Here is a 16,863-nt window from a genome sequence, read left to right on the forward strand (position 1 = left end):
ACATTAATGACAAGAAAACCCAAATGTTGATATTGTTGGTTACAAGTTTTTTTTAAGAATTATGATGTCTTTAAGAAGATTAATCAATATTGCATTACAAATATTTTTAGACACTTTTGGATTCTTTCAAGAGTGCTACGGTAAAAAGGTTGAAATCAAAAGATTTTTGCACCAATTATTTTGTGACCATCTTTACAAAAACAGAATTGTTTATTCGGATAATTAAACTATTTGAACTTTGGGGCCTGGGTACCACACCTGGAGTCACGAGTTCGGATCCAGGGTGTGCTGAGTGACTCCAAACAGGTCTCCTAAGCATCTAGTGTAGTGTCACATGGGGTAACGTCCTCGTGGAAGTAATTAGGAGTTCTCGCTCTCAATGGGGCATGTGGTAAGTTGTGCATGTCTTGCGAAGAGTAGCATGAGCCTCCACATGCTGTGAGTATCCGCGGTGTCATGCACAATGAGCCACGTGCTAAGATGCACGGATTGACTGTCTCAGAAGCGGAGGCAACTGAGACTTGTTCTCCACCACCCGGATTGAGGTGAGTAACCACGCCACCACGAGGACCTACTAAGTAGTGAGAATTGGGCATTCCAAAATTGGGAGAAAAGGGGATAAATAATAAACTTTAAATATGAAAGCTTCATTTAACTTATTTTATTATTATAATATGTTCCTTGAGGTTCACTTTTAATATTAGTACAAATTGTTTATGTATATTTGTAAAACACCATAATTTTCCACCCTCATGCTGACCATCTATCAGAAACACTTGGTTTTGTTGCTGCTTCTCCTTTAAGACTTGACAGTAAACATTCACTGTTATGATTGGCTCTCAGAGACAGTCAGATGCAAATGTCTACCATGGTGGGACATCACAATGTGGAGAAAGTAGAGTCAATTAAGCAGTTTGGTTTCAATAAATGGTCTTTTTGCAGTGAGGAGGAAGTTTTGAGTTCAGAAACTTACAGAATGTTTTTATAGTACAATGACCTCTTAAATCAAAAGGTCAAGGAAAATGTTATTCCGAGTGTCATGACCCCTTTAAGGGCCCTTTGACCAACCTTCTGACTGTTGTTTTGTAAAATTATTTTCCTGAAAGTTTATATATAAGCAAAGGTTGTTTTTTATTTAAGTGAGCTCATTTGCATTTCCATGTTATGAAGGCACAGAGGATCTAAATATTAGTAGAATAATATTTGGCTCAATATGTTTACATGCATTCACATATGGCCCTCTGACAAAAACACTCACACATGAGATTGGGCAGAATGATGTAAAAAAACAAAAAAAAAGACACTGTTGCATGCTGGGAGATGGCCGAGGCCAACACTACGAAATTAATCAGCACATCTAACGAGCCCTGAGAGAGCAATCTGTATTCCGCATGAGCAGGATGAAAGAGAAAATGAGATTGCCTAATTAAAAACCTGCTGAGACAATTTTGTGATTTGAAGATTTGAGACTACGGGTTAAATATCAAAATAATTGTCAGTGGAAAAATATCTGGTTACCCTCTCATTATCGGTTAAATGAAGGCTTACATTATGATTTAAATGAACAAGATTTGTACATAAAAAAAAAAAAAAAAAAAAACATTTATTATAGCTGAATTACAGCGAAAAATTTTTTTTTGATAAACGTTTTTTATCTAACAAGTACAACTCATTTGCCATGGAAGCCTCTTTTGGGTGTGGCTGGGTACTGTAATGGGAGTGTGGGCAAGTGAATGGGAAATCTCACCAGATGTCGGGTGCTCACCTCCCCTGCACTGTGACTGCGCTGCCGGCTGAGGTGCTGTCGGTGGGCAAGGATGCTGCTGGGTCGGGCGCTCTGCAGCGGCAGTCGCGGGTCTATAAAGGTGGTAACCCTGCAGTTATGATCCACGAAGAAAGGCTGAGGAGAAGATACAGTAAAGTGACATATGGTTCTGAAAGCAGGAATGTGAAGTTCATAAGTGTGTAATTTCTGCATCACGAAACTAAATGAACAATTCAATGCAGCCTCATCTCAGAATTGTCAAAACTATTGTACTGAATATAGTTCCAAAGCATTTAATACAGTATTGTGCAAAAGTCTTGTTTCACAAAACATTTATCTTAAGATGGACATTTATATCTTCAGCTTTAGTGTATCAATAGGTAATATACTTTTTAGACTCCAAACGAAAATGACTGGAGGTGTATGGATCACTTTTATGCTGCATTTATGCACTTTTTGAAGCTGAAGTTCTGGCCACCATTCACTTGCATTGTATGGACCTACAGAGCTAAAAATACTCTTCTTAAAATCTTAGTTTTTGTTTAGCAGAAGAAAGAAATTCTTACACATCTGGGATGGCATGAGGGTGAGTAAATGATGAGATCATTTGCATTTTTGGGTGGACTATCCCTTTAAGCTGGGACACATTAATGCTTATTATAAATGCTAAAACAATTACACACATCAGCTTTAAAGCACTTGCATGAATTCTTCAGTAAAATCTTTTATTTCAGCTGTAAAGTTGTCTGTATGCAGTATATAATGATCAAGATTTCAAGCAGTAGTAAGCAACACTGTTGTCAAATGACCTCACTACAGTGCAAAGTTTAATTCGGTGAGTGGCATCCAGTTATCATCTCAGAGATACAATTGCATTGTTGCTCACATTGAATTGAAGGATACAGTATCCCAGCACAGTTGTGCATTGTTGTATAATTTACATTCAGCATCAATATCTAGCAGAAAGACAGCATAGCTCAATGGTTCCAGACCTTGCCCGTGTGGTCATGTTTCATCTCCCAGCCTCGCGGGAGCTCCAGCTGTTTGTTGGCGAACATGTTGAGGAAGGCCACCAGGTCGCGGTTGTGCTGGTAGCGCTCAAAGTGATGCGCGTCCCGTCGCACTTTACTGATCATGTGCTTCAGACACGTGTTGCTTGTAAACATCCGGTAGGCACTCTAACAAATGAGAGAACAAAGTTCAGTGTTCGATTCAACCATCTGACGTATTACTTGTGATTTAAAAGGTTAAGGTTCCAACTTCAGAGAAGTTCTGAATTGTTGGAATTCCACTTATATAACAAAAGATTACTCATTACTGATGTTGGGGTAATGTGCCGTATCGTCAGGTTACTTTTTTAAAGTTACGATTTAAGTAACAAGTTACTTTTTGAATTAACACCATAACACCTTTTTTGAGAATGTTACTTTTCTATTATTTGTAGTTATTTTCTCTCTATATTCTCTAGTTTTTCTGGCATGTTTTACCACAAATCTCCATCAAGGGACTGGAAATATGTAGGCTTGTTGGTAATAATTGAAATAAATGTGAGTAATGAATGTGTTTGGAGACTAACAGGGTTAGAATGCAGTACGGAGAAAAAATCCGGGCTGATGAGAAACTTGGCGCTGGGGGACTGAAGCAGCAAAGACAGACGAGAGCGAGAGCTAGTGGGACCAACGACACCATCCCGACGGTACTCTGAAAGAGACAACAACTTAAAAGAGTGTGCATGTTTGTATTTGTGTGCACCCTTTTCGCTGCAATTGGTTTAAAGGGATAGTTCACCCTAAAATGAAAATTATCTCACCATTTCCTCACACTCATGCCATCCCAGATGTGTATGACTTTGTTTCTTCTGCTAAACACAAATGAAGATGTTTAGAAGGATAACTTGGCTCTGTAGATCCAGATACAGTTGAAGTCAGAAGTTTACATACTCCATAGCCAAATACATTTAAACTCAGTTTTTCACAATTCCTGACATGTAATTGTAGAAAACATTCCCAAAAAGTCAGTTAGGATCACTACTTTATTCTAAGAATCTTATTCAGATTTCTTTCATCACATTGTCAGTGGGTCAGAAGTTTACATGCACTTTGTTAGTATTTGGTAACATTGTCTTTAAATTGTTTAACTTGGGTCAAATGTTTTGAGTAGCCTTCCACAAGCTTCTCACAATAAGATGCTGGAATTTTGTCCCATTCCTCCAGACAGAACTGGTGTAACTTGTTTGTAGGGCTCCTTGTTCGCACATGCTTTTTCAGTTCTGCCCACACATTTTCTATCAGATTGAGGTCAGGGGCTTTGTGATGGCCACTCCAATACCTTAACTCTGTTGTCTTTAAGCCATTTTGCCACAACTTTGGAGGTATGCTTTGGGTCATTGTCCATTTGGAAGACCCATTTGTGACCGAGCTTTAACATCCTGGGTGATGTCTTGAGATGTTGTTTCAATATCCATATAATTTTCCTTCCTCATGATGCCATCTATTTTGTGAAGTGCACCAGTCCTCCTGCAGCAAAGCACCCCACATCATGATGCTGCCACCCCCATGCTTCACAGTAAGGATGGTGTTCTTCAGCTTGCAAGCCTCACCCTTTTTCCTCCAAACATAATGATGGGCATTATGGCCAAACAGTTCAATTTTTGTTTTAGTAGACCAGAGGACATTTCTCCAAAAAGTAAGCTATTTGTCCCCAAGTGCAAACTGTAGTCTGGATTTTTTATGCCGGTTTCGGAGCACTGGCTTCTTCCTGAGCAGCCTTTCAGGTTATGTCGGTATAGGACTCATTTTACTGTGGATATAGATACTTGTCTACCTGTTTCCTCCAGCATCTTCACAAGGTTCTTTGCTGTTGTTCTTTGATTGATTTGCACTTTTCTGACCAAACTACTTTCATCTCCAGGAGACAGAATGGGTCTTTATGTGCTTTTTAGGGCTTCAAAGTTCTGGCCACAATTTACTTACATTATATGGACCTACAGAGCTGACATATTCTTCTAAAAATCATTGTCTGTTTTCAGCAGAAGAAACAAAGTCATACACATCTGGGATGACAGGAGGGTGAGTAAATGATTTTAAATTATCACTTTTGGGTGGACTATCCCTTTAACTCTGCAAGACTTTTCAGTATAAGCAAACAGAGTGAAGCAGCACTGAAGTTATATATTGTAATTCAAGAATGCTGTACATGCGTGTGTAAGTGAGTGTACCAGGTATGGAGTGATGCAGCAAGTCAGTATCATCTGAAGGCATCTCTGCAGCTTGCTCATCTGTCCTCTCATTGGTTATTGTTCTTCGAATACTCTGATACCTAAACAAAACAAAACAAAACAAAACAACATATGTTAATGGGTGAAAGTATGATTTACCTTATATCTGTATCTCTACCACTATACTTTGTTACATTAATTGCTCTATTAAATCTTTTTTATGTTATATTTACATTTTCTTCTTAATTACTCATATTTAATTAATGTTATTTGCGCAAACTATTCATTTTTGTTGATGCTGTTAAATTCATTGATTGCTATTTTTAGTTTATTTTGTAATTTTTGTAATTGTAAATTTATTTAAAAATGATTGTATTTGTTTTAATTTTAATACATTTAATTTATTTAAATTTTACAATATACAATAATAATATACTACATGCAATTATTAATTTAATTGAATTTAAATTTTGCACTCGCAATTTATTTATTTGTTTGCTAATATTTAATTAATGTGCCCCATTTTTATTTTGCTGCATGTTACTTATTTGACTACTTACGTATATTGTACTATTTCTATGCTATGCTGCTTTGGCTATATAAATGCTGTTTTTGTCATTGCAAAAAGCATATTTAATTGAATAAGTGAGAGTGAGAGTGAGAGTGAGAGTGAGAGTGAGAGAGAGAGAGAGAGAGAGAGAGAGAGAGAGAGAGAGAGAGAGAGAGAGCTGTGGGTGTTTGTGTCAGTGGGACTGACCTTCGGTTAAGCTGCTCCATCTGTTGAATGGAGTTGGACCTCTGAAGGACCTGAGGTGCAGGTGGGGCAGTGGGTCGCTGCCAGGTCGTGGTTCTGTTCACATGATCAACATAGAAAATCCTCCCATGGCTGTCAATGCGAGCTTCCCAGTCTATAACACACACATCCTAATGACAACCTTAAAGGGGTCATCCTGTAGTTTTATTTTATTTTTTCCTCAAAGTCCACTTATCGTGTTAGTTCAATTTCATTAATCAAAAACAACATAATGTAGTTTTATTATGGACATTTTCTACCCTCTCACTGACTCTTACAATTAAACAGGTGATTTTGCTGCTGTGCCATAAAGACATCTATATGTAAATGTTATGAAAAAGGGCAAGAAAAATCCTGTTTTGCAGAACATGAACACCTTTAAGAAGTTTTACTTGAAACAGATATGAGATGCAAAGTGTCTCTCTCTCTCACATAAAATGTTCTTGTCTGGTAATCAAGCATCAAAACAAATGGTTGGCAAGACGTATTCATTTTCAAAATGTAATAAAGCCATTAATAATAAATTATTTATAATTATTGAGAACAAACACACAAAAACAAACAGTTTCTCACTTGGCGGAAGAGGTTCATCCACTCTCTGGTAGCGGCTGATGTCATGACGCACTGAAGGGAGTGAGCGCATTGGTTGATGGCCGTTCACTTGAGCACTGGCCCCTACAAAAGAGCAAAAAAGAGTTATTGATTAATGTTGTGAATATAAATACATCTATGTTAGCATACTAACTGCAGCAATTACATAATGAAACTCAAGTTTTTTTTTATCTTGATTTACTAGTCGCACATTTTATTAGGGGTCCAAAGGAGCTCATTCATGGTGGTTTGTCCAATTTGCACAAAATTTGATATGTACTGGATTATCTAAAAGACACTCCAGACCAATGATGAATTTTGATTCATCAAATTGTTTGTCAGATACAAGCCAATACAATTTAAGGCCATGGCCCATTTTGACAAATTGGCCTATATGATTTGATTGCAAAGTCCAATCGGCATGGAATTTGGTACACTTCAACAACAGGACATTTTGAGGATTAACGCCAATATTTGTCAAATTCTGCAAATATATAACTGAAAAACGCTAATCTGATCGAGGCAAATCAACAAAAATAGCTACCAACAGCCTATAAATGTATCTGTGAATGGTCAATTATCACACAGTTGTGAATGCATGTATGAGGTGTCAACAAAAAGCAGTAAATCAAAAAAATTGGGAAAAAAAAGCTAAAACGTGATGCTAAATTAGTTGAATTTACCATTTTGCTTATTTAGGTCACTTGAACCCCAATGATCATTGCTTATGTTTATGTTTAGTTATTACTTGAATAATACAAAAATAACTTATTTATTCATTATAATATAAAACATTTTAACAAAAATCTGTTTTCCCAACAGTTTATGGGCTTTTAGCCATTAATGTGCAGGAAGGTGAATTCAGGTTTGATGTCTGTATTTGAAAAAAATGAAACATTTGTCTCATAAAATTCTCCTATTCTTGAACGCATTTGCTTGATAAATAACATGTATCGTCACACAGGTTACCTGTCTCTCCCTCTGTTACCGTGGCAGCTTGTGCTGAGTCAGCTGCCCTCCTCACTTCATTGGTCGATTCCATCCCTTCAGACAGTGATGCATTCCCTGATGGCTGTAAACTCCGCCTCCTCTGCCATATTTCTCCGTCTTCCTCCTCCCCATTGGCCACCTCGTTAGAACTCCCCTGCTCTGATTGCCTGGCTGCAGTGGCCCCGCCCTCTTCAGTAGCTACATTATTTGCAGTTGTTGACGTCTCAGAGGCCTCCGAAGACACAGCAACTTCTTCCGTGGTTCCTGCTATGGGTCCAACTCCCTCTTCAACCTATTAGAAATGTATTACATAACAGTTTTAATTTATTGAAGTAGGCTGACATTCTGGAATTCTTTCCATACCAATTCATGAGATAACAAAGCTATAACTTTAATGCTGCCATTAATCGCCTTCTACACATCAAAATGTAAAAAATACATAAAATTAACAACGTTAATCATAATAAGTTACTTTCTTCACACTAAACGATGGTGCCAAAAGTGTCCCTTTGCACCTCCTGCCAGTGATTTTGTGAACGAGTCTCACGTACACGTTTTTAAAGTTTTACCGCTGCGTTAATCCGTGCAATAGTAAGGGTCATTGTGGTTGGATACCTACTGTGTGTGTTCGACCTGGTTATGGCTATGAGATTGTACTGACATTAAATCTAGGCATGCACCTATACCACTTTTTCTCTTCCGATCCGATTAATCAGTTTAGAATATCTTTACATTATTGTGTGGATCTAATTGGGTGTGCTCTTTAATATGTAAAGAAAGACAAACCTCTAACTACACATTATTTCCATATAAATGTATAGCTTATTAAGAAACACTTTATTATTAACTTATTTATTATAAACACTTTATAATAATATAATATATTATAATAGTAATATCTACAGTGCATCCGGAAAGTATTCACAGCGCTTCACTTTTTCCACATTTTGTTATGTTACATCCTTGTTAAATTCATTATTTTCCTCAAAATTCTACAAACAATATCCCATAATGACAATGTGAAAGAAGTTTGTTTGAAATCTTTGCAAAACGAAAAAAATCACACGTACATAAGTATTTACAGCTTTTGCCATGACACACAAAATTGAGCTCAGGTGCATCCTGTTTCCACTGATCATCCTTGAGATGTTTCTACAACTTGATTGGAGTCCACCTGTGGTAAATTCAGTTGATTGGACATGATTTGGAAAGGCACACACCTGTCTATATAAGGTCCCACAGTTAACAGTGCATGTCAGAGCACAAACCAAGCCATGAAGTCCAAGGAATTGTCTGTAGACCTCCGAGACAGGATTGTATCGAGACACAGATCTGGGGAAGGGTACAGAAAAATGTCTGCAGCATTGAAGGTCCCAATGAGCACAGTGGCCTCTATCATCTGTAAATGAAAGAAGTTTGGAACCACCAGGATTCTTCGTAGAGCTGGCTGCCTGGCCATCTGAGCGATCGGGGGAGAAGGGCCTTAGTCAGGGAGTTGACCGAGAACCCGATGGTCACTCTGACAGAGCTCCAGTGTTTCTCTGTGGAGAGAGGAGAAGAACCTTCCAGAAGAACAACCATCTCTGCAGCACTCCACCAATCAGGCCTGTATGGTAGAGTGGCCAGATAGAAGCCACTCCTCAGTAAAAGGCACGTGACAGCCCACCTGGAGTTTGCCAAAAGGCACCTGAAGAAACAAAATTCTCTGGTCTGATGAAACAAAGATTGAACTCTTTGGCCTGAATGGCAAGCGTCATGTCTGGAGCAAAAATTTCAAACAAACTTCTTTCACGTTGTCATTATGGGGTATTGTTTGTAGAATTTTGAGGAAAATAATGAATTTAATCCATTTTGGAATAAGGCTGTAACATAACAAAATGTGGAAAAAGTGAATACGTTCCGGATGCACTGTATTTAAATATTAAACCCTCACGCTTTTATTTTGACATTCTGAACTATCCAGGAAGTCCTGTATGTAGGTCTGTTTGTAGTTCACAGTATTCGCTTCTTATTCAAATTCTGGTTTAAAAAAACACCTCCAGTGCCATTCTAATTGCATATATGTGAACCAAACTTTTGAGTATCTACATCTGAGATGTTGTTCGTAAGTAGAGCTCAAATATTGCGCACCACATGAAGGCTTAAATAGCCGAGAGAGAGAGTGTGTGTGTGTGTGTGTGTGTGTGTGTGTGTGTGTGTGTGTGTGTGTCAACAGAGCAGTGCCATTCACTGACGCTCTGGAGCTGCGAACGCATTTTATATATTTACTTATTAAACACAGCCTTTTGTGATTCACAGAGCTATCGCACATCTTCAAGTGGCTTTGAATTAAATGCACGAGTCATATGAACTACTTTAATTGGGTTTTTATGATTCTTTTATGTCATTTTTTGAGCTTGACAGTAACGAACATGACTAACACACAGTATAAAATTTGGATTGGGCTCATCAGACCGATACCCGATCCATCTAAAACCAATCTTTTTGATAAACAAATTCACTGGGATGAATCAAAATCCCCACCACTATTTCCTTAATAGATCGAACAAACTGAGAAACCCAACAGACCTGTATTTTTGGAGTTGTCTGCTGAGAGCTGGCAGTAGTTTGAGTGGAGTCTCCAGTGGTGGCAACTCCTTCCCGGCTGCCCTCAGCACCTTTATTTTGGCTTGTTGCTGTGCTACTGCTCGACCCCGAGGCTGTGGCCTCTGTATCTGTGGCACAGCTTGCCGATTCCAACTCAGTTTTCTCCCTATCTTTTGTAGGACCCTCCCCCTTGTCCTGTTCAGAGGCGGCATGACCATTAGCTCCTTGAGCCCCATTAGTCAATGTTGTGTCCCGGGAGGCATGTCCTTCCTCGTCTTCATCAGAGTCTATATGTAACATAGCATTGAGTCTAGTGTCTGTAGGGAAACTTGAGCGTAGTTTCGGGGATGCAGCCCCCAGCGGCCTGTCTCCAGGGCCCTTAGGGGCTTCAATGGCGTCCAGGTAGTCATTAAGTGAGGCCTGGCGATGAGAGTGGCCCGGGGTCCCTTCGGCCGAGTCTGGGGCTCCGTCTGTCAAGAGCTGATCTTCATCAGGGTCCATCAAGCACTCGTCTGTCCTAAAGGCATCACCGTGCAGGGACCCTTCAGAACCAGTGGGCGAGGGGCCTTGGGTCATGCGAGAGACAGGATGCAACACCTCCTCATCGTCCGAAGGGCTCCCAGGGTCACCGTTCACAGAAGATGCTCCCAGCAGAGAACCCATGACATCTATATAATAAAAAAAATGTAACTAAATTAAAATACATGTTCATTACTCCAAAACTAGCTAGAATAATATAAAAATGACCTTAATAGATACACAGCTCATTATTCAATTTACAACCTTGACAGTCCCCCTTCATTAAGCATGAAAATGGCATTAGATTGCTGAATCATTTCAGTTAGCCTAATAACTTTGTCAGCCCTAAAATACAAAAATCTAAAACAAAAACTACAGTGACAAGAAAAAGTATGTGAACCCTTTGGAATTACCTGCATTTATGTATACATTTGTCTTAAAGTCTGGTTTGATCTTCATCTGTTATAATAATGAACAAACACAATCTGTTTTAACTAATAACACAAAGTATTGTATTGTTTTTTACATATTGAAAACATAATTCAAACTTCCACAGTGTATGTTGGAAAAAGTATGTGAACCCCTAGGCTAATGACGTCAACAAAAGCTAATTAGAGTCAGGAGTTGGCAAACCTGGCATCCAATTCATGAAACGAGATCGGAGGTGTGGGTTAGATATACTCTTACTAATAAAAAGCACTCAAACATTTTGAGTTTGATAGTCACAAGAAGCATCTGCTGACGTGGACCATGCCTTGCAAAAAAAAAGAGATCTCAGAAGTCCTACGATCAAGACTTGTTGCTGTTCATAAACCTGGAAAGGCTTACAGTTATCTCTAAGAGCATAGACATTCATCTGTCCATATTTAGATACATTTTCTATAAATGGAGATGATTTAGTACTGTGGATACTTTTTCCAGCCAAGATGACTCAAAGAGCACACAGCAGAATGATCAATGAGGTAAAAAAAGAGCCCCAGAGTGACAGCTAAATTCTTGAAGGAATCATCGGAACTTGTCAACATTTCTGTTCATGAGTCTACTATACAGAAAACATTAAACAGGCATGGTGTTCATGGCAGGATACCAGGAAGGAAGCCATTACTTTCCAACAAAAACATTGCTTCATGGCTGAAGTTTGCCAAAGACCACCTTGACACTCCACAACACTACAGGGAAAAAAAAATTTGGACTGGGGAAAATAAGGTTGAATTGTTTTGGAAGAACATGCAGCACAACGTATGGTGTAAAATGGGCACCGCAAAACAACGAGAATCATATAAATATCTATCATATGATAGACAGCCCAATATTTATAAATTTACACACACACACACACACACACACACACACACACACACACACACACACACACACAATTCTTACCTTCATGTCCATTGGAGGTGATCTCCACCCTGAAGTGAATCTGCCCGCTCACATGTTCCGTTGGCAAACGACGACAAAGTGTGTAGCTTATATGTTGATTCCTGAATCCCACAGACAGTCACAGAAAAATGTGTTTACATTTGTACTATAAGATACTGAATACTGAGAGGCATATTGTAATAGTGAAATACTGACCCTGCAGCATGCCTCTCCAGCAGTCTTTGCACTGGTAATATCAGCTGACCTAAAAAGCGTTTGATGATCGGACGACTTTTGGCAAATTTGTCCTTGACCTCAATTTCCAAAACATCCGTCATCAATGCAACATAAGTGTACTTCTGCAAGGAAACAGAAAGAGAAGTATGAAAATTAAGATAAAGGGAAATTACTAACTACCCATGACACCAGAGTGTTTGTTTATATGATGCTGACTGGTCGATACCATTCTTAAAGTTTAATTTTTACTTTACTGTTGACTATGATGAAGGTCGTGGCTATATAACTGTGTACAAGATTGAACAAATTATTTTGTAAGCTGTTTTGTAATGCATTTAGAAACATAAAATTCACTAATTGTAAGGATGGTTCTGCTGGAAAATCTTAGGTTAAGTACGTTGTTCAAGAGCACCCCTACTTAGCTACCTCTCATTAACTTCTCAGCTAATTAGAGTAGACTAACTGCAGACACATTACAACGAGAGGTTAAGTACACATAATTAAGTACGCCAGTCAAACCTCCAGCCTTTGAGTGACCAACACAGGTTATCTTGAAGCCTTAAATTGCAAGCAACTTGCAGAGGAATATTTTACGCAAGTTGTTTCGGCACTGCTCTCTACTGTGTGGATGATTCTTGTAGTTTGAGGTTACCCATTTGTCTGTGATCACTCTGAGATCTTCACCTGCAGAGCAAGATTTATAATGTGTTACTTTCATGTTGATAGTATGTTCTTTGTTGAAGTGCTTTTGGAACAGACCATGTTTTCAGCTGGTTCTTGAATGTTAAGATGGTTTCAGCAGATCGTGTGGATGTTGGAAGCTCATTTCACCACAGAGCAACAGAGAAAGTCAATGAAATTTAAATAGACTTTGTGTCTCCATGCTGTAGGACCACCAAGTGCCACTCATTCATTCCCCACAGTGAATGAGTTGGGACATAGACCTGGAGTAGTGAACTGAAGTAAGAGGGTGCTGTTCCAAATGCTGTCCTGAAGTCCTGAAGATTCAAAGCTTTGAATCTGATGCGGGCAAAAACAGGTAACCAGTGGAGTGAAATCAAGAGTGCCGTAAGCTCTCTTTGGATGATTGAATACCAGATGTGCTGCTGCGTTCTGGACCATCTGCTGTGGCTTAATCATGCTAGCTGGAAGAGCTTTAGAGTAGTCCAGTCTTGAAATGACCAGAGCTAGGACCAGGAGCTGTGCAACATATTCAGAGAGGAAAGATATAATTTCCTGATGTTGTAAAGCACAAACCTGCAAGAACAGGTAGTTGATGAGATGTGGGCAGTGAAGTTAAGCTTGTCATCTACCACAACTACCAGGTTTCAAGCTGTCCTGGTAGGCGTTAGTGTAGTTGATCCAAGATGAACAGTGAGGTTGCGGTCAACAGACGGGTTGGCTGGGATCACGAGAAGATCTGTCTTGACCAGGATGAGCTGAAAGTGACGTTCCTTCATCCAGGCCGAAATCTCAGAGAGACAGGCAAAGATATGAGCAAAGATATTGGGATTATCAAGCTGGAACAACTGGTAGAGCTGCGAATCATCTGCTTAGCAGTGGTAGGAAAAGCCATGTGCCTTAATTTTTGGTCCAAGTGATGAAGTGTAGATCGAAAACAGGAGGGGTCCAAGCAAATCCCTGAGGAACACCAGTAGTCAGCTGGCATTACTTTGACACCCCTCCTCTCCAGGTTATCTTGAAGGATCTGCCTGTGAGGAATGACTCGAACCATCCAAGCGCCATTCCTGTGAGGCCCAGATCAGAGAGATTGGACAGGAGAATCTGGTGGTTCACTGTGTCAAAAGCAGCAAACAAGTCAAGGAGGACAAAGACAGATGATCTGGAGTTTGCACTCGGCAGTCGGAGGGTTTCAGCTACTGACAACAGGGCAGTCTCCATCAAGTGTTCTTTTTTGAAGCCAGACTGATGTCTATCAAGTAGGCTGTTAAGTCAAATAAAAGCAATCAAGTTTTAGCTAAGAAAGGTAGGAGAATGACCGGTCCGTAGTTATCGACTACTGTGGGGTTATGTGTTGTTTTTTATAATTGGGGTTCCTTGAGCCGGCTTGAAAATATTGGGAAAATTTCCAATTGTAAGTTATGTGTTGGTGATGTGTGTGAGTGCAGGTATGATCGATGGACAGGCAGCTTGCAGGAAGATGGGAGGGGATAAGAACAGGTGGTAGGACGTTAGAAAGGACAACTTTGGATATTTCAGTCAGAGAAATAGAAGAGAGTCAAACAGATGATGGGATGTGGGAAGAGAGCTGTTGTGGGTGTGTGGTGTTGAGAACTGGCTGTTGATGCTCGCTACTTTGTCAGTTTAAAAAATGTGGCAAATTCGTCAGCAGTCAGAGAAGTAGTGGGAGGAGGTGGCAGAGTTTAAAGAAGAGAAAGTTCAAACGTGAAGCGAATAATGTTGATTATCTCCTAACAAGGTCACATGTCAAGGTCTGGGTACTGTAGATTTGATGGTAAGCGAACAATCAGTTCTAATAGTCAACATGTTGAATGCAGGAAAAATGGGCAGGAGTAAAGCCCTGAGTGGCTCTGACAAGGGTCAAATTTTTATGACCAGATGACTGGGTCAGCGCATCTCTGAAACGGCAAGGATTGTGGGGTGCTCCCAGTCAGCAGCGGTGAGTACCTACCGACAGTGGCCCAAGAAGGGACAAACCACAAACCGGCAACAGGGTGTTGGGCCCAAGGCTTGTCGATGCTTGTCAGAACTCTTCCTACTCTTCCTTTTTTATTCACTCTGTTGATTGTAACTATAGAAATCTTATGTAGTGCAGCTTTAACGTGGAAATTTTGTTTTTTACTTTCAACACAACCTGACATGCAGAGTTAATAATTCATTCATATATATGTAAAGTATATGATAATGACCTCTCCATGCCACACAGGGTTGGTTGTGTTCGATATGATGGAGGTTCGTCTCTCTTGGCCATGGTGGGTAAATGCTGGGAAGCTGTTCCTCTTGCCTGGCTGAATGCTCATCTTTAGATAGGGGTCAGGATTAAAAAACATGCCCTTCTTCAAACCCTGAGCCCTGATATCTGCAAACACACACATATAATGTGAGATCCCATAAAAAAGAGAGAGTTAGAGGCAATGTAAACAAACCTGTGAAATGTTGCATGCATTTGCAAGTCTTTACCACAAGAGGGCAGATTTATAGCAGAGTTTTAATAAGGTTGAAAACACTTCCTATTCTTTTCACCCATACTGTAGATGTGAGATTGTACATTTATAATTTATAAAACGAATAGCTAAATATTTGATTTGATTAGCCACTGTAAAATAAACACACTGTAACGGTACATTATATGAATTCTATATTTATAGCTAGTCCACATTTCTACAATATCATCTACTTATGAGCTAATAAACAATATTACTTGTGGTTATTAATATTATTATTATTAAGAAGAACAACAGTCTCGTTGTGTCTGTTATCATATTGTTGTTTTGTAAAAGGCACACAAGCCTGTGTGCTACAGCGATTTTGTCACTGCTAAAGAGGTTTAGAGCACTAGTGTAGACTGATTCATTTATTATAACGGGAGCGGTTCATTGATATAAATTAAATGAGTCTTTTATAGAATATAGACAAACAGAAGGAGCTGTCAGGTTCAGCTAAAGTCAGTTTGGTTTTGTTGAAACTAATAAGCCATTAGACTAATCACTTTCAGAAAAATACCATTAGGCTACCACAGCACCGCCGCTCCCTATACGCACATTATGCAGTCTGCGCAGGGCACCAGCTCCCTAGGGGGGCACCAGAAACTCCTCCGGCTACCTTTCCTTGTATGTTATACGTTATATGTTACCAGGGTAATGCCATGGTACTGAATGATTGATCATGTTGATATTGTCATGGTTTGACATTACTATGACACATGTTAAAAACATGGGGTTATCACAGACCATATCTATAAATACATAAATAAACAAGTGTATTACCATGGTGCTTTTTGTGAGAAATATAACAGAATAGGCTATTATTTGTAAAAATTAAAAACTTCTGCACAGTATATATATGTATATAAACTAGAAAATGGTTAAATACTCAAAACGCAAAGAAATGTGTTAAGTATTTATAATTACAGGGGCCTGGGTAGCTCAGCAAGTAAATACACTGACTACCACACCTGGACTTCCTAAGCAACCAATTGGCCCGGTTGCTAGTGTGGGTAGAGTCAAATTGGGTTAACCTCCTCATGGTCGATATAATGTGGTTCTCGCTCTTGGTGGTGGAGTGTGTGATGAGCTGTGTGTGGATGCGGCAGAGAATAGAGTGAGCATCCACAAGTGCTAGGTCTCCGCGGTAACACGCTTAACAAGCAAAATGATGAGGTGCGTGGACTGACGGTCTCAGATGCCGAGGACTTAGAGCGCATTGGGAATTGAAAGCCAAATTGGGGAGAAACTCCAAAAAGAAAAAAGTATTTATATTTACTACTCATTAAAAAAAGAAAATAATAATAATCAGTGCCATTTTTATCCTTCCACCCCTGTCCCTTCTAAGGTCCGTGGCAGTCACGCTTTACCATGTTAAAGTCACTGTATAACACAGCCTTTCATAGTCTATTTCTTTAAATATATATATATATATCTTCAGTCTCGTCTGCTAGGATAAAAGTAAATATCTCTCAACCATACCTGATAATGTAAAGCTGACCAATTTCCTGCAGTGTTCTGTGACAGACTGGCCATCCACCTGCCCTTCTGCTCCCACCTGTAGAGGGCACCATAACGGATAATTACACACTTCAGTAAATAATGCAAAGGCCCA

At 39.4% G+C, this 16,863-nt stretch overlaps 1 protein-coding gene across 5 annotated transcripts in view; it reads right to left on the bottom strand.

Annotated features, from left to right (window-relative positions):
* The window catches only part of hecw2b (HECT, C2 and WW domain containing E3 ubiquitin protein ligase 2b), an 86,635-nt gene that overhangs the window by 30,358 nt on the left and 39,414 nt on the right, over positions 1–16,863 (bottom strand). For 3 of the 5 annotated variants that reach the window (XM_052126646.1, XM_052126644.1, XM_052126642.1), the window contains 12 exons: positions 16,731–16,806; positions 14,955–15,124; positions 12,043–12,185; positions 11,848–11,948; positions 9,925–10,610; positions 7,336–7,648; positions 6,349–6,450; positions 5,740–5,890; positions 4,983–5,083; positions 3,342–3,466; positions 2,758–2,943; positions 1,748–1,900 (listed from right to left, as the gene is read on the bottom strand). In XM_052126646.1, the coding sequence (XP_051982606.1) occupies positions 1,748–1,900; positions 2,758–2,943; positions 3,342–3,466; positions 4,983–5,083; positions 5,740–5,890; positions 6,349–6,450; positions 7,336–7,648; positions 9,925–10,610; positions 11,848–11,948; positions 12,043–12,185; positions 14,955–15,124; positions 16,731–16,806 (2,307 nt within the window). The remainder of the gene's footprint in view (positions 1–1,747; positions 1,901–2,757; positions 2,944–3,341; positions 3,467–4,982; positions 5,084–5,739; positions 5,891–6,348; positions 6,451–7,335; positions 7,649–9,924; positions 10,611–11,847; positions 11,949–12,042; positions 12,186–14,954; positions 15,125–16,730; positions 16,807–16,863) is intronic. The other 2 variants (XM_052126645.1, XM_052126643.1) reach the window with 1 other exon arrangement.

The sequence above is a fragment of the Xyrauchen texanus genome, chromosome 5, assembly GCF_025860055.1.
Source record: "Xyrauchen texanus isolate HMW12.3.18 chromosome 5, RBS_HiC_50CHRs, whole genome shotgun sequence".
Lineage (NCBI taxonomy): Eukaryota > Metazoa > Chordata > Actinopteri > Cypriniformes > Catostomidae > Xyrauchen > Xyrauchen texanus.